General features: G+C 41.9%; 1 protein-coding gene across 3 annotated transcripts in view; it reads left to right on the top strand.

Moving 5' to 3' along the window:
- Snap91 (synaptosome associated protein 91) overlaps positions 1-24561 on the top strand; it is a 121827-nt gene that overhangs the window by 26894 nt on the left and 70372 nt on the right. For all 3 annotated transcript variants that reach the window (XM_052187703.1, XM_052187701.1, XM_052187702.1), the window contains exons 3-7: positions 15629-15771; positions 16420-16495; positions 17160-17262; positions 18589-18682; positions 20105-20216. In XM_052187703.1, the coding sequence (XP_052043663.1) occupies positions 15629-15771; positions 16420-16495; positions 17160-17262; positions 18589-18682; positions 20105-20216 (528 nt within the window). The remainder of the gene's footprint in view (positions 1-15628; positions 15772-16419; positions 16496-17159; positions 17263-18588; positions 18683-20104; positions 20217-24561) is intronic.

Below are 24561 nucleotides of genomic sequence, written 5' to 3' on the forward strand. Positions count from 1 at the left end.
ATTTGAGTCTTTTTTTGGATGTGCTTTTCTAGAAAGAAAGAAGAGGCTCCGAGGTATAGAAGCCCTGTGGTTGTGACCAGATCAGAGGTCTGGCAGGAGGGCTTCAAGAGCTCTTGCCTAGATAGAGGAGGAGCAGGAGGGAGAATAGTAGGTGATACCCTTGTGAAAAAATGACAAGGTATTCAGGCACCATCTTGATCTGAGAAGATGTAGAGAGTCCCAGAGGCTGTGGCTGTAGTTGCTGTTTCTATCTACTGTTTAATTTTAGGAAGCATAAGTTTCACACACGTGTGGGTGGGAATCCTGACTGGAACTGAGAACCCATGCCGGATGTCTGCTGTTTGACTCCGATGTATGCAACACTGTTTTTCCTTATGGCCCCAAGGGCTATGTGAGGAAGGGCTGAACAGAAAAAGCTGAGGAGTCGGCTCTTCTCTGAGAATGGTGTAGGAAGTGATGGGCTGTGACTGGAACATGAGGGACACACAGGCTGCTCAGTGCTAGAATATGGTAAATGTGTCATTATGACAACTTATTCTCTGAAGGCCCTTAAGATACTGTTTGGGTGATAAGTTTTAGGTAGATGACAATGATGATGATGATGATGGTGGTGGTGGTGGTGGTGGTGATGGTGGTGGTGGTGGTGGTGGTGGTGGTGGTGGTGGTGATAAAGCTTATGTTTCTCCCAAGCTTCCATGGTGCACAAACCACCATGGCTGCCATATAAATAGGACTTGTGTCAATCTGCTTGACACACTTGAGGACTAGACACTCATAGGTGATCATCCTGTGACAGTTGCAGGGAACCAGAAACCAAAGCTGCAGAATCTTCTAGAATCTCCCTAGCAATCACGTTAGCAGAAGCCATCTTTCCAGCACTCTTGCTGTCTAGAGGCTGGCCCTGTGGGTCTAAATGTCCTGAATGCAGGTGTCCGACTTACATGACCGTCTGCCCCCTCTCCAGCACTGTCTGCTCTTTTGCTTGTCCTTAGAAATCATGCACCTACCGAGCGTTATCTCAACACAGGATTCTTAAAATGGAGAAGAGGGGAAGCTATCGAAGAAATGTAATTTGTGGTAGGTGGGCCTCGGTAATGATCGTTTTCACCTCACAGATGAAGACGGGGGATAAAGAAACCTAATGGAGTGCTTAGCGACACAAATAGTTGTGTTCAAATCCTGAAGAGCAGAAAGCTAAACTAGCAATTTTGTTTTTAAAATAAAACTTTCTGGACCACTAGGGATGGACAGTATTTGACACCTGAGCAGTTCCCCTCCCCTGCCCCCAACTTCCTCTCTGAAGTAACCCTGGTGTGTGGCCCTGGTTTGAGTCATGCAGGCAGTTGGGTGCTCATGTTGTCTTTCTGCCCTCTCGTGTCTGGGAGCGGCCCGCAGGAGGCATCATAACCAACATTTGCCCCTATGGCACTCGGTTGGCAATTCATCTTGTTAACTTTGAGAAGCCCCTAAGGCCTACCACAGACTAGCCTGTGCTCCCTTGAGGGGACATCTGTTGCTGGTCCTTTGACTGGGACTACTCTACTGAGAATGTGCCTGTGTGCTCTGTAGAGCCTTTGGTTGCAGCCACAGCACTGCCCAGGGCCTGGGGCCACCCTCTGAGGCCGGGAGTGAGCTCAAAGGGAAGACGTACAGTCAGTGAAGTAGGCAGGAGAGGCAGGCGAAGTGCCAGCAGCCAGCCAGGCTGCCTCTCTGCCCTTTTCCCTGGAGAGCACGCTGGACACGGCTGATCTTGCTACTCAGGTGCTGTGGCCTTGTCTTTCTCCACGTCTCTGTGGATCTTGTGCCTCTTCCCAGCCACACCCACCGGCTGGTCCTCTTCACTCACCCTGTGAAATGCCTGCCGTCCTTCCTGTCCTTCCTCGTGCTTCCTGATTCTGTCCCCCTCCACCCTCGGGCAAGCCTCCCCTCCCCTCTCCCCTGAGGTATGCCTGTCTCTGAAGGTCTGTCTCCTTCACTTAGCCTGGGTGCTATAGACTTGCTGCAGTAATTCTTCAAAATGGAACATGTCACCGCCCTGGTCAAAACCCTCTTGAACCCTCTTCCCCAAATGCTCAGCATTAAGTTCCATGTCTTCGCTGGGTCAGTTCTCCCTCTCTCCAGTCTTCACTCTTCTCCACCCACAGAAGCAGGCTTGTTTAGTCTTGAGCCTGCCAGCTCCTCTGGATCCACAGGGCCTTTGCATCTGCTGTTTCCTTCGCCTGGAACATTCCTTCCCAAGATCACCAAATGGCAGGTTTCTTTACTGCGTCTAGGTCCTTTTGAACATCCTTTCACGGGGGAGGCCTTTCCTAATCACCCTCTTTCAACAGTGCCATCTACCTAAAGTTACCCGCATATCTACCTTATCTCCTGCCACACTGCCTATGCCTGTCTGCTGTGTATTTGGTTGACCTGTGTTCTCCATTTGGATGTAAGCCCTTGGCAGCCACGCAGTGGCTTCTTTTCTCACAGTTCTGCATCTAGCCGGCTGATAAACCAGTGCCTGGGGCATAGTGTGCATTCAGAAACCACTGGTTAAGCAATTAAATAATTGAATTAATTTACAAAGTTTGCCAAGTGCTTTTTTATGTAGGTAGCCAAAGGAAGAACCAAATTGTAATTGTACATCAGACAGACAGACTGTGAGAGACAGGCAGACATGTGTTCTCTATAGTTTATCAGGTTTTGTGCTAGATACGACTTTCAGTTTCCCGTTTTAATAAAGCAGCTACCAGTTGAGTGCTGTGATTGGCCCCATTGTTGTAATAAGGAAATGCAACTGTACTAAGTGTCATATGGTTTCTCATTAACAGAAAGGAGTTAGGCTGCCCCCACAAATCTCCACCCCACAAGTGTGCCTGTTACATCTCCCACTCGTGACTTGGCCAGCATCCCAGTGGAGAACAAGTAAAAGAGAGGGGAATTTCCGCAGTGGGCATTTTTTAAAAAGGTGGAAGTATATGTATTATTCTTTAAGATGAAAGAAAGCTGAAGTTTTAGGTGCTGGAGCATATTGAGTTACATGTAGCAATATAAAGGTACAAGTAAACTTACATTAAATCAAGTAATTGAGATGTTGTTTCTTACTTCTTAAAGGAAAGAAGTGCAGACATGTCTGCTGCTGAGCTCTGTTGAGAAGGCATTCTGTCCTCACATTCATGAACATTCTCCTAGCTCTGTAGTTAAAAGGTGCCGCTCCCCTGTTTCTTGCAGTTGGTCTCTGTCCTGCGGTTTCAGCCTCTCTTGTTCTTGTGTCCCCTCCTCTGCTGCCCTCCCCTCCTCTGCTGCCCTCCCCTCCTCCGATGCCCTCCCCTCCTCCAGTGCCCTCCCCTCCTCTGATGCCCTCCCCTCCTCCGATGCCCTCCCTTTCTCCGATGCCCTCCCCCTCCTCTGCTGCTTCCCCTCTTCTGATGTCCTCCCCTCCTCTGATGCCCTCCCCTGCTCCGATGCCCTCCCTTCCTCCGCTGCTCTCCCTTCTTCCGCTGCCCTCCTCTCCTCCAATGCCCTGGCCTCCTTCGATGCCCTCCCCCACTCTGATGCCCTCCCCTCCTCTGATGCCCTCCCTTTCCACTGCTTCCCTCAGGCTTGCCTCCACACACTGGCGCCCTCACAGGCAACCCCATTCTTCTAATGCCTGTTCTTCCCACTGTCTGCTCTGGAGAAGGGGGCAGTAGGTTCAGCAACCTTCTTCAGGTATTTTCTATCAGGTATTTTTCTGATAGAAAATATCATCAACATACTCATATCTGCAACAGCAGAACTCCTATGTTCAAGTTTCTTGTTTATGTTTTTACACATTCTTGGGTGATCATTTTTTATAAGATAATTCCTTTCTCTTCCTAAAACAACCTTTTCAGTTGTGCCCTCTGTCTCAGTTCCTGCCAGGACTCACCTGATGGTAAACTTCTAGTCAAAGGGCTCTTGCTCCAGAGGCAGACAATGCCAGGCTTTCAGGCACTCTAAAAAGACAGCTGCTCTCAGGCCAAAGATGATTACAGCTGGAAGATACTCTGGGCTCGCTGGCCTCGGTCCTCTTGCTTTGCTGTTATTTTGTTTTAGTATGTATCATTTAACAGGCATTTATATGTATATAACAGAATATTCAAATTCATGAAACTGCCAGTGCCATTATTGGAGGAGGAACATTCTAGAATTGAGTAGAAGTCAGTATGCAGATCCATTGTTTGTTGTGTTGTCTCTGCTACCTCTGTCTTGTTGGCATCCATCCTATCCTGAGATGGTGTGACATACACATGGTTTTTAAGTACATGCACAGAAGGAACAGGGGCAGATAGCTAAGCTCTACGAGAGCTGTTAAGTGGGATAGAATGTGCTACGCTTCTCTATTAACCTTACAGTACCTTTATCACAAAGGGAAGTGTTTGTCAGGTGACTTGAAGAGACAATTACACATAGATCTAGCTACATGGAAACCAACATGGCACCAACCTGCCAGTTTGTCTTTCCTGACAGGCATGACAGGGATGGGCTTCTTCTAGTTCAGAGGGAAGAAAATGGATATTGGTGAGGGTACGTTAATGTCTGTCCTTTGTGCTTTCTATCCAAGCATAAAAACTTCTGAGTCACTTCCATTTATTTGTCATTCTCCAAATTGCAAACACTGAGTTTTGCTTACCATCGTCTAGCTGCCCGAGCTGTCTGGTACTAGTCCCTGGTGTGCAGGGAGGGAGCGCTGCCACCGCATACTGGCTGGATTGTAGACAGCAGAAATGTAATTCTCATTCTGCAGCCAGAAAGTTAGTGTGGCCGGTGGAAGGTTGCCATGGCCAATGTCAGACTGCCTAACTCTGCATTATGTCCACAAAGAAGGTATTCTCTTGGGTGTCTTTTACAAGGGCACCAATTCATTTCTTCAGGGCTTCCTCCTTATGACTAAACCATCTTTCACAGGCCATACCTCCAAGTGTGATTCCAGTGGGGATTAGGGTGCCCACCTGTGCATTTTGACGGGGACATAAATATGTAATCCTTAATAGACAGCAGAGAAAGAAGGGAAAGAGGGTAGATGAGTAACCTTAAAAGAACTAAAAGCGTTTAAAGATATATTAATTACACCTCACAGCAAATATTCTGAGCTGTTTTAGGTGATGGAATGTTTAAAGTTTGATAATTCATCTGCCACTGGGCTTTGGTGTATGTGTAGATTTCTCATCTAAGTGAGAGAGTTTCTGTTAGAAGATGAGAGTGTTCTTCATTCCAGTATTCAGTGAAAGGAAATTTCTAGCTAGTGGGTTTGACAAAAATCAAACAGATGTAGAGAATATATTTACTTTTATTTCTCTATTTTGTATGTGTATGCCTGTTGGTGCCTGTCTATCTGTCTGTCTGTCTTGGGGCAGGGCAGCATGTATGTCAAGATGTCAGACATCACAGGACAGCCTGAAGGGGTGGGGTCAGTTCTTTGCTTCTGTCATGTGGCTCCAGGGATGGAACTCAGATCCTTAGGCTCGGTGGCAAGTCTCTCTACCCACTGGGCCGTCTCACTAATGGCTGTACACAAAACACCATGCTAACCTAAAATTGTTTCGGATCAGAACAGATAATAAGCTAGATATAGCTGTCTCAGATAACTGTCTTTTCTGTATGAAGGCCAATGTTCAGTATCAAGGTCTTCCCAAGGGTCTTCATTCCTTCCTGTAGGATGCCAGGCTCCATGGAAGAGGCACATGTGTGAAGCAACAATTGCAATTCTGTGCAATAAGGACCACAGTCGATGCATGTTAAGGTGGTGATTAGCATAAATGGCAGTGTCTGTTCTGTAAAGTAGTTAATATTATCCCCGTGGCAAGGTACAAAACCAGACCCACACAGGCACCGAGTTAGCTTGTCCATAAGTAGCAAAGTCAGCCTGCAAACTAGATCCATGGCCTGATCGATGTCCATCCCCTTCGCTGTCTGGAAGGTGAGATCAAAGCCACCCTTTCCCTTGAGGGTGGTGTCAGAGCATCATGGAGTAGCCTGTTTGCGACTGATCCTAGATGGACTCTCAGTTCAGTGATGACAGGGACAGCCTAGGCAATAAGAACAGCTTGAAACAGTTTTAGAATAATTTTGGTAGAACACAATTTTTGGCATAGAAAAGATTAGTAAGGTAGCTGAGCCTCCTAATGAAAGGCTGTGTTCTCACGGCAAAGTATACGGTGCAAACCTCATACTTACGGTGACTGTAAGTGGAGGCATGGGGGGTGGGTAAGTATAAGGTATGAGGTTTAGGCTTGGATCAGTTGGAGCGCATTCAGTGGGTCGCGGGAGGCTGCAGGGAGCCTGCGGTTAGAGAAGAGCCACAAATGCATCTCCTCATGCTGGAGGTGACCCAACAGAAGGGATTATGGGACACTCTAAGCAAGGGGTCACAGGAGCCCTGTCATGACCCACCCTGCATATGGCTCAAGTGTCTGCCAGTGTCACGGAGACCTGGGAAGAGGAGTAACCATGAATCTGTAACCAGTTCAGGCTTTGGCTATTATGTTATTTTAGAGAAGCGTTGTTTACAACGCTAAGATGTTCTGTTTGTTTTCTCATTTGAATTTCTTTCTTATTGATGAATTAAGTTACCGCAAAGAGATTTCCTATGACAAATTTTCAATTGTTGGATGAGAGGTTTATATTTTGTAGCAGGATAGTGTAGTGAGAAGGGTTTGTATTTACTCTTCCGCCCAAAGTAATTGAAAAACTTTAAAATATTAAGTGAGATCTAGTTATTGTGGAAATACAAACAACATCCACCCTGATAGCCCTTATAGCATAGCAGTTAAATGGTTGCAGAGCTGTATAAAAAGACCATCTCAAGCCTTGGAATTGATGTCCTGGGGTAGAACGCTCATTCCTTCACCTCCAGTGGGAATTTAACTCTGATAATTTTGTGAAGTAATTTCCTAAAGTTAAGTATCGGAAAGTGACCCACTTCATCTACTCCCAAGTGATTTTGCAAGGGAAATAAAACTATATACCTGCCTACACATATGCAATTATATAGGGAGGCTTATGAAGCTTTGAGTGTAAAGTTAAAAATTGATGATTGAGAAAAAGGTAAATAGATACAGGTGCATTGCTATGTCTATATATAGCAAACTACTCTGCAGTGCAGTGGCACAGACTATTAATACTGTAGCAATGTAGATGAGCCTTGATGTAATTACTTGAAGGAAAAGAATCCAGACCGTCCCTGAAGAAATGGCTTGACTCTCTTTATGTAAAATTTATAAAATGCAAATGCATTTCTATTGCCTGAGAGCAGGCTGAAGTTGCTGAGAGATAGAAAACGAGGGAGAAGAGGAGAAAGGAGAAATTTATAATAAATTTTAGAGTTTAGAATATCAGTTATATTTTACAAAGTTCATTTTGGATTCTAGACACTTCAAACATATAGCATACTTAGTCTTCAATAACTAATAACCTTTTCTACATGTTTGTTGCTATTATTATTTTTATGGTTTGGTAATTACTTAAATGGAAACAATTTCTTTAATGAGGAAATAGAGCAGAAACATACATCATCTACTAATGAGAGCAGAGATTGACATGATCACCTCTTAAAAGACATTTTAAAATAAAGAGTGTGACAGCCAAGTAGTTCTAGAAAGAAAACAACTCAGTCATAGCCTGGCTTCAGAATTCTGTAAACTCTTAAATTATTGATGAACTCAACATAGCTTTTTTTAACATTAGAAATGGATGTTGTAGGGCAGACTTTTAATCTCAGCTCTTGGAAAGCAGAGGCAGGCAAATCCCTGTAAGTTGAGGCTAGCCTGGTCTACATAGAAAGTACCAGTCCAGCCATGGCTACACAGTGAGATCCTGTTTCAAAAGAAGAAATTAAACTTGGAAAAGTTACAAAATAATCCTCTTTCATTTTGTTTTTAGGGAAAATTATTATTTTCCAAATTAAAATAAATACCAAGAACAGGTGTTTTCTGCACACACAGACACCCCCCCTCTGTGTGTGTGTGTGTGTGTGTTTGTGTGTATGTGTGTGTTTGGTATATGGGCATGCATGTATCACTGGGTGCTTGCAGAGGTCAGAGGACAATCCGACAGTGTGGGTGGGATCCAGGGTTCACACTCAGTTGTCAGGCTTGGTAGTAAAGATCTTTATAGAACCGCTGAGGACTCTTGCTGGTCCTGCTCTCTTGCTCTTGTGATAGTAGCTACCACTGAGTAGGGAGTCTGATCATTGTAGTTTGAAGTCTCTTAAATGTCCTTTAAATTATTGGTTCAGAGAGAAGCACTTCAAACATACAGCTGCTTTTTCTCCAGGCACCATTGCTCTGTGAGACCAGCACTTTATGAATACTTCCCACATAAGAACCCCAACTGTTTCCTACATGAAGTCAGAGAGTCAATTTCTTAGACTTTGGGGGCCACTGAATTGACTTGAGCAGTACAGATATTCACCTCTGTCATCGTAGAGTGAGACAGACTTAAATGGCATAGGGAAGAGTAGCTGTGTTTCAACAAAGATTCACAGAAACAAGGGGCAGGACAGACTTTCCCAGGAAGCAGTAGTTCGCCAACCCGACACAGAAAATGGAAAGATGAGTGTAAAAGTCAGGTGACGTGGTACACACTGTAGTTCTGAGTCCAAAGGTTAGAGACCAGCCTGTGTATCATAGCAATACCACCACACACACACACACACACACACATAGTGAACCATAGCAATACCACATTGATTACTCTCTCCCTGTCACTGTGACACAGGGCATGTGAAAACAAGCGAGGTAGGATAGATTTAGTGTTGCTTATCGTTTTAATCTCTCCATTATGTGTACTCTGATTATGAATGTGGTGTTTTCTGGATTTTTCTACTTTGCCTCAGCCTGTTATTTCCTGTTTGTTTTGGTTTTTTCGTTTTGTTTTTTTGTTTTGTTTTTCAGAAATAAAAAGTTTTCTCCTTTCCATTTTCCCTCTAGTGAGACTGATTGTAACAGTTTCATTGCCAAGCACGGCAGCTGGTCTGTCAGCTCTAGAGTCCACGGCATAGCTTAGCTAAATAGCACTTTGTGTAGTATTTGACTCTGATGACTCCTAACTGCTTCTGGAACTTTCTGAAGATATTAAATAATAATCTAAGAGGTCTTAAAAAATTGATTACTTGCTCATCTAGTTTTTCCTTTTTCCTTTTTCATGCTGTGTAAGTTACAGCTTCTATTTGTGGTTTGAGCTCTTATTGCCAGTGACTCCCAATTTGCATCTAGGCCAAATGTTTCTTCTAAGCTTAAGACAGAGTCTATTCCCAGTTCCTCATCACACATTTCAACATAGATGACCAACAATATATATAATATAGTATATATAATAAATATATTCTTATTTATATATTCAGTAAATAGTGAATATATTCACTATTTATATATATTATATAAATATATATTATAAAATGTATATATATTTATATATTTATATATTATATATTATATATTATATATTATATTATATATTTTATATTTTATATATTTATATTATTTATATATATAAAAATTATATATGTATATATAGATAGAGAGAGAGAGAGGATATATATGCATAAATAGAGAAATAGATATGTGTGTATATATACAAAGGTTAGAGGCCAGCCTATATATACATATATACACACATATATATATATTCACACACACACACACACACACACACACACACACATATATATATATATATTTCAGTAAATAGTGTTTACTTGTCCCCAGAAGAAGATGTGGAATTGCCTGAGAAGCCTTTTCTGTCTCCCTTTAGCACCCATCCCTCATCCTGCAAGCCTGGTCAGTCTTACTTTCTGCTCCTTGTCTCCCCTCCAACCTTTCCTACACCCTCAGTTTCCCCACACCACATCCTGGTGGGACTTTGTGGCTTCCTTCTTTGTCGTCACCTGTCTTTCCATGCAGGGGTGAGTTCTCCTCATCCTGTGCCTGTGTGCACTGTGGACATAGTACTTGATAGTCATAGTGTGCTTTGTAAAAGCCAAATTGTCTTGGTATTTGCCTGCTAGAACTCCTTCCCCCTGTTGCGGTAAATTTACCTAACCATCTTGTGCTCCTAGCAGGCCATGGTCACAGCCACCCACTGGAGCCCTCTGGATTCATGAATAATAGACGTGTGCGCGCGCATGTGTGCACACTCACACACCAGTTAATTTGAAATATGCCTTGACTAGCTCAAAGGCTGGGCAGTGTTAATCCTCCACACCGCTAACACACATTTCCCTGTGGTACTCCTGGCTTAACGCCCTCTAATTCTTTATTTTATCTTTGTTACCCTGGCTCCTTCTGGGCAACCCCCCAGTCTTTCCTGCCCTGGGGCCCACATTCCTTCTCACCTACATTTCAGATGATTTTCCTTCTGCAGCTCTAAATCTAATCCAGTCACCTCTGAATCATGGTGATTCTCCCTTCTTCCCTTCCAGTTCCTAGTCTGCACAAATCTAAAAGTTCCACCTCTCTCTCCACCCAGCAATTGGCCATTGGCTCTTTATTGACTGATCAAAAACCTATTGTGGACAAGAACCTTCTGTATTTGGACACACAGGTTCCCAATTTTGGAGGCCGGAATAATTCAAAGCATTGGAAACAATTCCCACAACCCCCAACTCTAAGATGTAATCCAGTTCTTCAGTGAGGTCATATGTGTCTCTTCCTTGACAATAAGCAACTCTTCAACTGAAACAAGACACGCATGTCTAACCTAATATACTTAACTCCTAAACCACCAGAGCTTTCCAGAAACATATATTCCTGAAGGCTCCCTGCTGCATGTACATTTAAATGGTTCTTCTTGGGCATAGGAGATGACTTACCAGTTAAGACTGCATACTGCTTGCTTTTCCAGAAGTCCTGAGTTCAGTTCCCAGCATCCATGTCAGATGGATTACTACCATGCGTAACTGAAGCCCGAAGATCTGATGTGTTTAGCCTCTGAGGGCACCCACACTCACATGCATATACCCAAACAGACACACATAAACATATAATTTAAAAATAATAAAAATAAATGTCTTTAAAGTCTTTTTCAGACTAGACATATGGCTCAGTGGTTAAGAGCAAATAGAGCTCTTCCAGAGGATCCTAATTGGATTCCTGTCAGCCATGTTTGCCTCACAACCCCCTGTAACTCTGGCTCTAGGGCATCTGACAACTTTGGCCTCTGTAGTCATCTGCACTCATGTATACTGCCTATGTGCAGACACAAAGACAAACAAATACAGATAGACAAACAGGCATACAGTCACATACTGACCTGCATGGGCACACACACACATACACATACACACACACACACACACACACACACACACACACACACACTGCAGACAACATAGTGGTGGTTTAGTTCCCAGGAAACTCCCTGATGCAAATGCAGAGACACGCCTATCCTGCTCTTCACTCAAAATCTACACTTGCCCATCAGTAAGATCTATTTCACAAATAATATTTGTTAAGCTAATCACCCCCACTCTGGAAAAAAAAAAAGCTCTCAGCACCTAAACTTGAGAGTATTAACAATTGTTCTGACTTGCCATTAGTCTAAAATATAATTATTTCTTGGTTCACATCCTTTTGAAGCTCCAGCCATCATTCCTAGCCTGTAAACATATTTTCCCCTAATATTTTTCATTGTAATTCTCATGCTTCAAAAAAGTTTTCCTGGTCCTTTCTAGGAGTAGCTCCTAAGGCTTCCCTCTATTAAGACTGGAGGCCCTCGGTCCCTGTGGGGCTGTTCAGGTTGATACAAACCTACCACACCAGGAGCTGCTGAAGAGTAGAAATGATCTGTTTCCTGCATGGTGCTTCCCCAAGCACTGCACACCACAAATGCCTGTTGAAGAAAATGGATATGAAATATACTTCACCCGAACATATCAATAGGTGCTTGAAAAGAAAAAGAAAAATGAAATCATTATGCTGTATTTGAGATAGTATCATAGGACTACCTTATACTTGAAACTAGATGTCTGTCACAGATTCTGTTCATTTGCTGATAGAACAGAGTTCTGGAGACATATCAGAGACAGACATGATCTCTGGCTGCCCCAGCTCTACATTTTAGCACTGGGCATTTTTTCTGAGCACTGTACATCCCTGTTCATATATATATATATATATATATATATATATATATATATATATATCCTCCCATTCACCTTGAGTTGTATTAATGGGAAGATGTAGATAGTGAAATATATTACATAGCACTTCTATGTTACTATCCAAGGCCAGATCATAACCAAACACTGCATGGTGTTCTCTGAGAGATCAATGAAGGTTATAGATGAATATACTAGAATTCTTTGCTCATTATCTATTTGTGCTTTTGCTGATCACAGGGCAGTGTATTTGTTAGCATGCTTTACAGTTAAGATACAAGTGAAGTGATCAATCATGGTATGCACTCACTAATAAGTGGATACTAACCTAGAAAACTGGAATACCCAAAACATAATCCACACATCAAATGAGGTACAAGAAGAACAGAGGAGTGGCCCCTGGTTCTTGAAAGACTCAGTGTAGCAATATAGGGCAAAACCAGAACAGGGAAGTGGGAAGGGGTAGGTGGGAGAACAAGGGGAGGAAAGAGGGCTTATGTGACTTTCGGGGAGTGGGGGGGCCAGAAAAGGGGAAATCTTTTCTGTAAATAAAAATATATCGAATAAAAAAAATTTAAAAAAGATACAAGTGAAATATACTTTTAGATGCTAAGTTCTAAACATACATGTTTGGTTTTTTTTCTGGGTTTGTTGTTGTTGTTGTTGTTGTTGTTTTTCGAGACAGGGTTTCTCTGTAGCCCTGGCTGTCCTGGAACTCACTTTGTAGACCAGGCTGGCCTTGAACTCAGAAATCCACCTACCTCTGCCTTCCGAGTGCTTGGATTAAAGGCGTGCACCACCACTGCCTGGCTGTTTGGTTTTTTTCTGCAAGCAATATATTAGATTGATATCTGTATTTTAAGACTTTGTGCTTAAAGTGAAAAGAGACTTAACTCACCTAGTGTTTTTTTAAAAATGGCTCTTTCCAGCTTCTGGCTATTATAAATAAGGCTGCTATGAACATAGTGGAGCATGTGTCTTCATTGCATGCCAGGGAATCCTTTGGGTATATGCCCAGGAGTGGTATAACAGGGTCCTCCGGAAGTGTCATGTCCAGTTTTCTGAGGAACAGCCAGACTGATTTCCAAAGTGGTTGTACCATCTTACAGCCCCACCAGCAGTGGAGGGGTGTTCCTCTTTCTCCACATCCTCGCCAACACCTGCTGTCTCCTGAGTTTTTGACTTTAGTCATTCTGACTGGTGTAAGGTGAAATCTCAGGGTTGTTTTGATCTGTATTTCCCTAATGACTAATGGTGTTGAGCACTTCTTAAGGTGCCTCTTGGCCATCCGAATTTCTTCAGGTGAAAATTCTTTGTTTAGATCTGTACCCCATTTTTAATAGGGTTATTTGGTTCCCTGGGGTCTAACTTCTTGAGTTCTTTGTATATATTGGATATTAGCCCTCTATCAGATGTAGGGTTGGTGAATATCCTTTCCCAATTTGATGGTTGCTGTTTTGTCCTTTCAACAGTGTCCTTTGCCTTACAGAAACTTTGTAATTTTATGAGGTCCCATTTGTCAATTCTTGATCTTAGAGCATAAGCTATTGGTGATCTGTTCAGGAACTTTTCCCCTGTGCCTATGTTCTCAAGGGTCTTCCCCAGTTTCTTTTCTATTAGTTTCAGTGTGTCAGATGTCCCTCAAAGGAGGAATGGATACAGAAAATGTGGTATATTTACACAATGGAATACTACTCAGCAATTAGAAACAATGAATTCACAAAATTTTTAGGCAAATGGTTTGATCTGGAAAATATCATCCTAAGTGAGGTAACCCAATCACAAAAGAATACACATGTAATGCAATCTCTGATAAGTGGATATTAATTAGCCCAGAAGCCCTGAATACCCAAGGCACAAATCACATAACAAATGACGCCCATGAAGAAATATGGAGAGGGTCCTGATCCTGGAAAGGATTGATCTAGCATTGGAAGGGAATATAAGGACAGAGAAAAAGGAGGGAGGTGATTGGAGAATGGATGGAGAGAAGAAGGTTTATAAGACATATGGAGATGGGGGAGCTGGGAAAGGGGAAATCATTTGGAATGTAAACAAAGAATATAGAAAATAAAAATATTTTTAAAAAATTAAAAAAAAAAAGATAAGAACCATGGGATGTGCGCGTTTGAGAAACTAGAGATTCACTTGGTCCTTCCACGGTGAACGCTGGCCATGCTAAGACATGAAACAGTTAAATAAAGTGAAGTGCCACCCTGAAGACAGTAGCTAAAATATGGTTAGAAATGCCTTCTGTTGGGGTGCCAGAAAAGGGGAAATCATTTGAAATGTAAATAAAAAATATTAAAAAAAATGGCATCTGTACCAGCAGGTTGAAAATAAAAAAGACAATTATACTTTCCTAGTTTGCTCTGCATTGCTGTGATAAACCACCATGACCAAAAGCCACTTAGGGAGGCACGTATTTATTTGAGCTTGCGGGTTATGTAGTCCACCACGAAAGGAAGTGAAAGCATGAACTCCAGGCAGGCGCCTGGACTCAGAAGCTGAGGCAGAGGCTACTGAGGGATGCTCACTCACTGCCTTGCTTGCTCCGTCTGCTTTCTTTTTTTTTTAAATTCGATATATTCTTTATTTACATTTTAAATGATTTCCCCTTTTCTGGCTCCCCACTCCCCAAAAGTCCCATAATCCCTCTTTCCTCCCCCTGTTCCCCCATCTACTCCTTACCACTTCCCTGCTCTGGTATTCCCCTATACTGCTGCACTGAGTCTTTCCAGAACCATGGGCCTCTCCTCCATTCTTCTTGGGCATCATTTAATATGTGGATTATGTCTTGGGTATTCAAAGTTTCTAGGCTAATATCCGCTTATCAGTGAGTGCATACCATGATTGATCTTTTGAGACTGGGTTACCTCACTTAGTATGATGTTCTCCAGCTCCATCCATTTGTCTAAGAATTTCATGAATGCATTGTCTCTAATGGCTGAATAGTACTCCATTGTGTATATATACCACATTTTTTTTATCCATTCCTCCGTTGAGGGACACCTGGGTTCTTTCCAGCTTATGGTTACTACAAATAGGGCTGCTATGAACATAGTGGAGCATTTGTCCTTATTGCATGCTGGGGAATCCTCTGGGTATATGCCCAGGACCACCCGCCTAGGGATGGTGTTACCCACAGTGGGCCCGGTCCTCCCACATCAGTCATTAGTCAAGAAAATGCTCTGCAAGACTTTCCTACCGACCAGTCTCTAGCCTCACGGATACATTTTCTCAACTGAAGTTTTCTCATCCCATGTGACCTGAGTTTGTGTCAAGTTGACAAAAATTAACCAGCACAAATACAGAAAAGAATTCAACTGAAAAAGTTCAAGAATAAATAAATACATTGGTTTAAAATATGTATATTAATGTGTTCATTTGTAAAAATGCTACAGTATAATGTTTTTCAATTAACTCTTGTCTATTTAACTTTGAAGTCATGCTTTAGTAATGAGCACAAATGTTTAAAGTTTGAGGTGAAATTTATAATAGTTACTAGATATCTTCTATTTTTCACAGATTTGATCCAGGCTACCAATGAGACCAATGTCAATATTCCTCAGATGGCCGACACCCTCTTTGAGCGGGCGACAAACAGTAGCTGGGTGGTGGTATTTAAAGCTTTAGTGACTACACACCACCTCATGGTGCACGGAAACGAGGTAACCAAATACACAACTGTTTCTTCCTAGAGCCTGGGGTAGCAGAACATTATGGTAATTTAAGACCCTTGAATTTTCATTAATAGGAAAAGAAGAAATATGTGTTTAATAGTCATCTTAAGTATAATTTCAGCCTTGGATTTAGCGATCGTTAAATGTATTTTGATTTGGAACTTGTCTCAGTGATATAGCCACATTTAAATGTATATTCTATGTGGATGTATTAATGGATAAAAATGTTAAAAGAAAGGATCAGGAGGGCTGTTTTTCCAAAGAAAGTAACTTTTTGTGACTGTGAATGAAGATTGCTTTAATGGAATATTTACTTGTGAGAGATACTGATAAAATTAAATTATTTCTTTAATACGGAATTCCTAGTGAAGCCTATTGAATTTTCAGTGTTTCTGGCATATGCAGAAGTAAAAGTTCACCAAATATAATTGTGATTTGATGGATGTTTCTCTGGAGTTTTAAAAGCAATTTCTCCCTTTAAGAAAATTAGCAGCATAGGACACTTCATAGCTAAGTGAGCAAACACAATAGAAATTGTAAAAATAAATGAATAAAATAACTGCTTTAACATCATAAGTTGTTTAAAGGTATGGTGTGCAGATATGCGTGTTTAACTCTAATTTTTTGTCTTTTTAGAGATTTATTCAGTATTTGGCCTCTAGAAATACGCTATTCAACCTCAGCAACTTTCTAGATAAAAGTGGATCCCATGGTGAGAATAAGCACATTTGGGGTGGACATTAATCCAAAGTCACTGTCACTGAGCGTTCCACTGGTTATTTGAGAAAGTGATATGAAAGTAACTATTAAATTAACGATTTAATTGTATACAATCATATAGAATATATATTCATTTTATTTTGTCACTTGGAGTGTGACACACTGTGAATCTGTCTCACAGTTCATTTATAAAGACTCGGGAGATGAGGAAGTAAAAGATGTCAACCAAATTAAAAAGAAAAAGATTCCCCATCTTAAAGAAATGTTTTTGTAGGTTACTGCAGCTTGAGTCATTACCTCTGCCTCATTCGTTGTATTTGCTTACTATTACATACATGTAAAGCTAGGTAGACCCATATCAGATGGCTGCATGTGTTACTTACGAAACAGGCTGTTGTGTGTAACAGTAAATACAAATGCAAGAAAAAATCAAAAAGACATTCCACGCTGGATAGTATAATCATCATATTGAATGGCCAGAGCACCCCAAGAATCTTGGCTTGTAAATCGGGCGGTAAATGGGGCTTGCTGCAACATGTTGAGCTCCTTCTTAGAGACAATTCCTGTCTGTTTTGAAGAGCTATAGATAATTACTTGTGTGAGAAGTACAATGGAAAGTGTTGTGTTCGTGACCCCGCCTCCTCTCCTCTCCCCAGGTTATGATATGTCGACGTTCATACGGCGTTACAGTAGATACTTGAATGAGAAGGCCTTCTCCTACAGACAGATGGCATTTGACTTTGCCAGAGTGAAGAAAGGGTACGGCTCTCGCTCTTTTTCTTTTACCTAAGCACAGTAAATCCTCTAGGCATACATGATTTCTTTGACTAAGCTTGTTCGCCAGCTAGCATTGATCCTGGCAGGCCCAGGTCACATTCGCCTGCAGAGACAGCTTAGGAAGTCAGTAGGAGAGAAGCTACCCTGACTCTGCAGTGCTTTGTGTGTTCGTGTGTAACGGTCTGATCAGCTGCTCGGAAATTATGTGGTGCAAAACTTTTATTTGTTAAAACTGACTCAACATCCTTAATGTAAATATCTTTAAATAGCTTAAGGCAAGAATTGACAAGATTGATTTCAGTGTATAGTGGTGTTAAATGAAAATATTTATTTTTATGAATTTTAATTGAGGTGAAAACCGTGTGTGTGATGATTTTGTTTTAAGAGGTAATACTTTCCTAGGAAATATGCATACCACAACTTAATTATTGACATTACTTACTGTTTAAGAAAGTCTCAATGAAGCAGAAAAAAATGAATTTGAATACACAGATGTCATTTATTTGCCTCTAAATGGATGCTTTAATCTGGGTGAAAATGTTCAGCCAGAAGCACATGCAGATCTTTTGTCTGTCTGTAACTGAAAGTAATGGTAAAGTCTTGTAAAGGTTTATTATTTTATTTTAAGAACCTATCGAGGGTCTAGAGAGATAGCTCAGCATCTAAGACAATGGCTCTCAACCTTCCTAATGCTGTGACTCTTTAATACAGTTCCTCAAGTTGTGGTTACCCCAACCATAAAAATATTCTCATTGCTACTTCACAACTAACTTTGCTGCTATTGAGAATCCTAATGTAGGGGGCTGGAGGGATGGCTCCGCAGTTTAGAGCACTCACTGGCTGCTCTTCCAGAGAGAGGCCCAGGTTCAGCTCCCAGCACTCACATAGCAGTTCACAACTGACTGTAACTCCAGTCCCAGGGGAACCAACACCCTAATACAGTTAGATGTGCAAACAAAACACCAAGGCCTATAAAATAAATAAATCATTTAAAAATAAATAAACGTATATTTAAGAGAATCATAATGTAAATATCTGGTCACAGGGTGTCTGATACTCAATCTGTATGAAAGGGTCTTTCGACCTACTGGTTGAGACCCACTGGCATAAGAGCTTGTGCTGTTCTTCAAAGAAGAATTCATAACCAGAATTGGTGTGGCCTGTCAAAGAGCCACAACCTCTTCATGCCTAACCTAGATCTCAGGAGATTTACAACAAAAATGAGATGTGCACCCAAGAACAGAGGCAAGACCCTGTGTTTCCAGCGCTCACAAGGATGTGTGCTTCTGTCTGTCTGTGATGTTGCAGGGCGGACGGTGTCATGAGGACAATGGTTCCTGAAAAGCTCCTGAAGAGCATGCCAATCCTACAGGGGCAGATCGACGCACTGCTGGAGTTTGATGTACGTATCGCGTGTAAAATGTTACTCTCATAATTGGTCCTTGTCGTTCCTTTGAAAGGGCTGCCGGTCCATTAGATGGTGCCATCGGTTCATCTCTAGAAGGCCTTCGTGTAGATAAATTACAGGAACATTTCACTCAGTCTTTTAGGCCCCCAGAATATTCCAAAGTTTACAAACTGTTTGTTTGTAAGGTCAGAGAAAGGTGAGCACAGCATTCTGGAGCCTTCTATTCTGAGCAAAATGATGGCTGGATGTGCTTGTAAGACAAAGTATGCACAAGATGTTCTTCAGGCAGCTAAACAACTGTGCTTTCTGGTCAGAAACTATCTGGCATGGACTACTTAAATGACATTGTCCACCGGAGACAGTGATTTTGTGTTAAAAAGCATACTTGTTGAGGTTGGAGTGATGGCTTAAGAGAGTAGCTGCTCTCGTAGAGAACTGAGTTCAGTTCACCACGCCCACATAGCAGTGCCCAACCAGCTCCAGTTCCCAGGGATCAGATGCCCTAGTCTGACCTCCGTAAGCACCAGGCACATGAGGGATCCACAGAGAGACATACAGGAAGGCAAAATAGTCATACACATAAAATAAAAATAAGTAAAAAAAAATACATAATCAGGGTTGGTTGCGTTGATAGATACATCAATGCACACGTGTGATAAAGTTGTATAGAACTAGATACAATCAAAGTGTGTGCAAGTAAACCTAGGGAACTTGGAACGCAGTCCGTTGGTTTTGTCATACAGTATCCCAGCTGTGACATGATTAACTAGAGTTCCGTGAGCTCTTTCACCACATTTGGGAGAAACTAGGTCAATGCCATATGGAATCTACCTCTTTTACTTCTTACAATTGCTTGTAAATGTATACTTAGCTTAAAAAAACAAAAACAAAACAAAACAAAAACAGTTCAGAGGACCTGACTCATGAAAAAAAATATTTTAACATGTAACAAAGTTCTGAACTCGTTGTCAGCTCCTCTGTAATTTGATGGTCGTCTAAAACACTTTCTTCAAATACTCCTAGCTTAAAGTCTTTGTTAAGATTCTATGGCTTAGACTATAATTGAACCCTACTCATAACAACTCACTCTTATGAAATTTTAAGTAGAAATCGCAAGCCATCACACTGGTTTTTGACAGATTTTACAGTAAGATCTTTATTGGACATCTAATCTTAATTTTTCTTTCTTTTTATTTATCTCTTTTTAGCTTTCCTCTTCCTTACTAGGGGTTCTAGCTTAGAAAATTGAAGCATTGGCAACCAGTCCTTTGGTATTGCTAGGCTTAATAAAAGCTACCCAACATTTTTAGAATAGGAGTGAGTTTCTTGGTGGTCATTTGAGACATTTTATTATGACTTGAGGAAAAAATATTAACTTGATGATATGCTGCTAAAGTTAAATGCTCATTTTTCTAGGTGCATCCAAATGAACTAACAAATGGTGTCATAAATGCTGCATTTATGCTTCTTTTCAAAGATCTTATCAAACTGTTTGCTTGCTACAATGATGGCGTCATTAACTTACTTGGTAAGTGACACTGCTGTGACCCTTTTGGGCTGACTGGGTTGTGATAAGGCTGACAAATTCTGCAGGGATGAATCTGTTGTCTAGCTTCGTGAGCAGAGAGGCAGGGTTGTGTGAGATTCATGATACTGAGAGACTCCTGGTGGTGGTGCTGGCTGAGCTATGTTGCCACAAGGATCTAGGGTAGACATCTAGTACAAGGTAGGCAGATTGATTATCTCCTCCCTCCTAAAAGGACCTGTCCACTGAAGACTAGCAGTAATGGTGGGCACCAGCTAAAGTAGGAATCCTATGCTGTTCAGCCTGTTCAGTCTCCACTCTGACTTCATTGGCACTCCTATAGCATTTTCTCCTCCTTATCACTAGAGGATTGAAGGTAGTATGTGCTTCTTGATTCAAATATGGGAAAAATTGGTATTTATCTAGTTTGAAAGGTCCATCCACTTCCTTCATCCAGGTCTATCCCAAACACCTTGTAATCAGTGCTTCAGCTTAATTTTGCTAAGTCACTAACACCCAACCCAGTTGCTACCCATGACTTCGTTGTCTTCACTAAGTCTTGCTACAAGAGAAAAGATGGACAGTATACGACAGAAGACTTAGCCTACTATGAAAGTTTCATTTTCCTGTTCAGGTCCTCCCCTTTGCAGAGTTATTATTCAGTGTGTTACTTCCAGTTAGTACCAAATTGCAGTTTTCGTCTTTTGTTAGCTGGTCATGAGGAATTTCCCAAAGGCCACAGATACGATTTAAAAGATAAATGAAAGACACGACTGTGCATGAGAGAGACTCTGGAAATGACCCTATGTTCATACAACTTGTCCGCTTATTCATGTCTTGCCTGACTAATATATATCCTAGGATATCCTTATGTTTGTCTAACTTTACAGCTTGATTGATTACATAGTGCCCACTCTGTGTCTGAGGACCACCTCATTCTCTTTGGTCAGGATATTGGTCTCTAGAAGTAAGCCAGCAACTCCTTTAAAGGACATCCCTGTTTTCTGGAGAAGACAAGGGTCTGTTAACACTAGGGGTCGATCCATGCTGGAGCATGATAGGGGGATTTCACAACCTGTAAATCAATCGCACACTCCTTAAGTAGCATTAGATTCTTCTGGAACCAAGGCTCTGGTAGCCCAAGTTTGGAGCAGTTATGGAACTTTCTGTTGCCTGAGCTTTGCTCTTTGCTGTCACCGTGCAGGATGTTCTTCATACAGCAGCACGCTCACATGTTCTCTGTGTCTCCTGTAAAATCAAGGCACCTTGCCAGGACAGTGGTGGCACATGCCTGTAATCCCAGCACTTGGGAGGCAGAGGCAGGCAGATTTCTGAGTTCGAGGCCAGCCTAGTCTACAGAGTGAGTTCCAGGGTAGCCAGGGCTACACAGAGAAACCCTGTCTCGAAAAAACCAAATCTTAAAAAAAAAAATATATATATCAAGGCACCTTGGCAGACTCTGAACTATGGTTTAGTTACAAGGAGCTCCAACTGCAAAATGTGCCTTTGACATAAAGCATTCCTTAAACTACCCAGACCTTTGGAGACTCAGAAACCTTATTAAGATGGCCTGCCCAGGAACTTTCATGGATTCTACCTTCCCGTTTGCCATTATGTCTCTTACCAACACATGCCTGATGCCTGAAGTTCTTGTCCAGTAAGAACCGTCACCCTGATGTCATCAGAGCAATATCCTATGGGACTGTGGCACCACATAGGTTGATGTTCTTAAGATGAGACAATGGTTGTAAATGCCACCTCTGCCTGAAACAGCAGACTCCTGATGGTCTCTGGTATAGAAATAAATGCATCCTGTACCTTAGGAGCCACCTCCCAGATGCCAAGAATTGTGCTGATTCCCCTCTGGTGAAAGAGGGGTCTCTGTGAGTAGGCTTTATTGCTTGATTAAGTTTACAGTAGTAATTGTTAACCTCTAAAACATTTTTTTTTGCACAAACAAAATATTCAGGTTACCCAGAGATGAAGTAGAATTGTTATTCCTGGGTCTTCACAGGGATCATCAAATTGTGGTGACTTTGCTGGTGTCAAAATATATTCCGTTTTAGGAACCAAGGGAAGTAGCCACAGGTCACTCTGTACATTCACTAGATCTAATTCCTGGTCATAAAGCGTCTACCCAAAGTGGTGGAATGTTGATTGGTATCAGTCCCCGAGGGGCAGCAGCATCTCCAAGTCAGCTTTCCTTAAAAGTCTGGGTGGATAAGCAACTTCCACTTTCCAGTCCCCATGTGTAAAGAGTTTAGAAGTCACCATTGTCCTAACATGTAAAGAACTGAGTAGGCTGGAAAATTAACTCTCTTTAGAGTCACAAGAGAGGTTAGGCACAGGACAAACCACTACCCCTGCAATTGGAGAAGCCAAGCAGTACACATGGTAAATCCTGGCTAACCTGGTAATCACTCAAAAGCGAAGACTACCGTGGGAACTGGGGCAGAGGTAGGAAGGCCTGACTGACACATTGCTGGAGGCAGACCACAGACAAACATGAGAGCCGTGGCCAGGCCACGCCTCCCTGTGTGTTCTGAGAGGAAGCACAGCTGCCCCTCAGTTTATGCCTGACTCTCATCTTGATCAGTTAAATCTGATAAAATTAGGCTAAAAATGTAAACTAGTGAAGAACATACTTCACCAAATTGGTATCTGGTACCAAAACATGAAGCTCAGAGACATCACCTATGTTGAATGACCCCCAAACTACAGGGCCTATATTTTTAATACAAGCCTATAATTGTTGAACTCTAGAAACTAAAAAAATGGGGGGGGGGATCTTGAAAGAAACAAGAGGGAAAAGTTATCATACTTGTAAAGAAGCAAAAGTAAGAGTTATATGTAAGATCTTTTCAGAAGCCTGATAGGCAAGGAGGGACAATGGTGAAATGTGTAAAACACCTTTGAATCCTGAATTCTTGGAAATTAACCTTCATAGGACTGGTGAAATAAATGCCTCAGGTTAAGAGCATTTTCTATCATCGCAGAAGACTGGGTTTGTTCCCAGAATATCAGGCAGCTCACAACCACCTGTAAGTCCAGCTTCAGGAAATCTAACACCCTCTTCTGGCCTCTGTGGGCATACATACACACAAATACAAATAAAAATTAAAAATGCCCCAGATAGGGAACCAATGACAGATCAAAGTATAGATACTGCCAAAGTCCAATTTGATAGGCCAAGGACTTTTATTGGGGGAAACTTACCAGAGCAAAAATGACTCAAAAACAGCAGCATCACCAAAACCCACCCCAGTGTTATAAAATCTGTAAACCTTGCAGCCCACAGGTAGCTCAACAGGATGAAGACTGTATTTTCCCAGTAGCTTAGTTGGCAAAACACCCATACACATAAAACTGCATGTGTATCTGTGTACCATGTGCAATGCCCACAAGGTCAGAAGAGGGCATTGCTTCCCTAGAACTGGAGTTACAGAGAGTTCTGAGCCACAGTGTGGGTGCTGGGGATTAAACATGGGTCCTCTGGAAGAGCAACACACACTCTTAACAACTGAGCCATCTCTCCAGCATAAGACATGAATACAGTTTTGAAATTAATAAGCCACAAAATACTTCTAGTAAAATGTATTTTTTGTGTGCAGCTATAACTAAATCTGGTATCTTGGGTTTTTTTTTTTTTATCTGTCAGATGTCCAGTCAACTAAAATTTGTGATATCTTGATCTTCTTTTGGCATGCATAGTCTCCCTCATGAGTCCGACACTGTACACGTCTGGCTCTCAAAAAGCTTTATCCCCCAAATGGTCTTAGGCACAGGGTGCCAGAGCTGGAAATCATCTTGATGAATCTTATAAGTTGTTTAACTGCAGCGGAGGTGAGGAACTTCTACATAAGCCTCACTATAGTCTCTGTGAAGTCAAGCATTTCTGCAGATAGACAGCAGGTCCTCCCTTCCTTAGAGGTTGGCATCTTACCCTTGATACATTAGACTCCTGGATTCAATGGGCCATGAAGCAGCTGGCAGGGAGTGTGGGTGGTAGAAGCTGAGGGACTGTCTGTGAGGAAAATCTTATTTCCCCCACAAGCTTGAGTTGACACAAACAGAGTGCCACAGTTTAACTTTGCCTCAAGTCAAATGTGAAACATTGTGTTTCCCTTCTCTTTCTCAAGTTCCTCAGTGGAAGCCTGAGGAGCCACATGCTCTGCTGTTTTCTTGGCCTTGTCCCTACTGTGGTGGCCTAGGCCATGGCTTGATAAGCTTCATTCTAGAAAAAGCCGGAGGAAGTGTGACTCACTCTAGGAGGATCCCAGCTTTCTGCAGGCAGAGATGGCTATCAGTTATATACCTGATCCCAGGTTCGCTGTGTGACATTAAGAGT

Source organism: Apodemus sylvaticus, chromosome 7 (genome assembly GCF_947179515.1).
Source record: "Apodemus sylvaticus chromosome 7, mApoSyl1.1, whole genome shotgun sequence".
Classification (NCBI taxonomy): Eukaryota; Metazoa; Chordata; class Mammalia; order Rodentia; family Muridae; genus Apodemus; species Apodemus sylvaticus.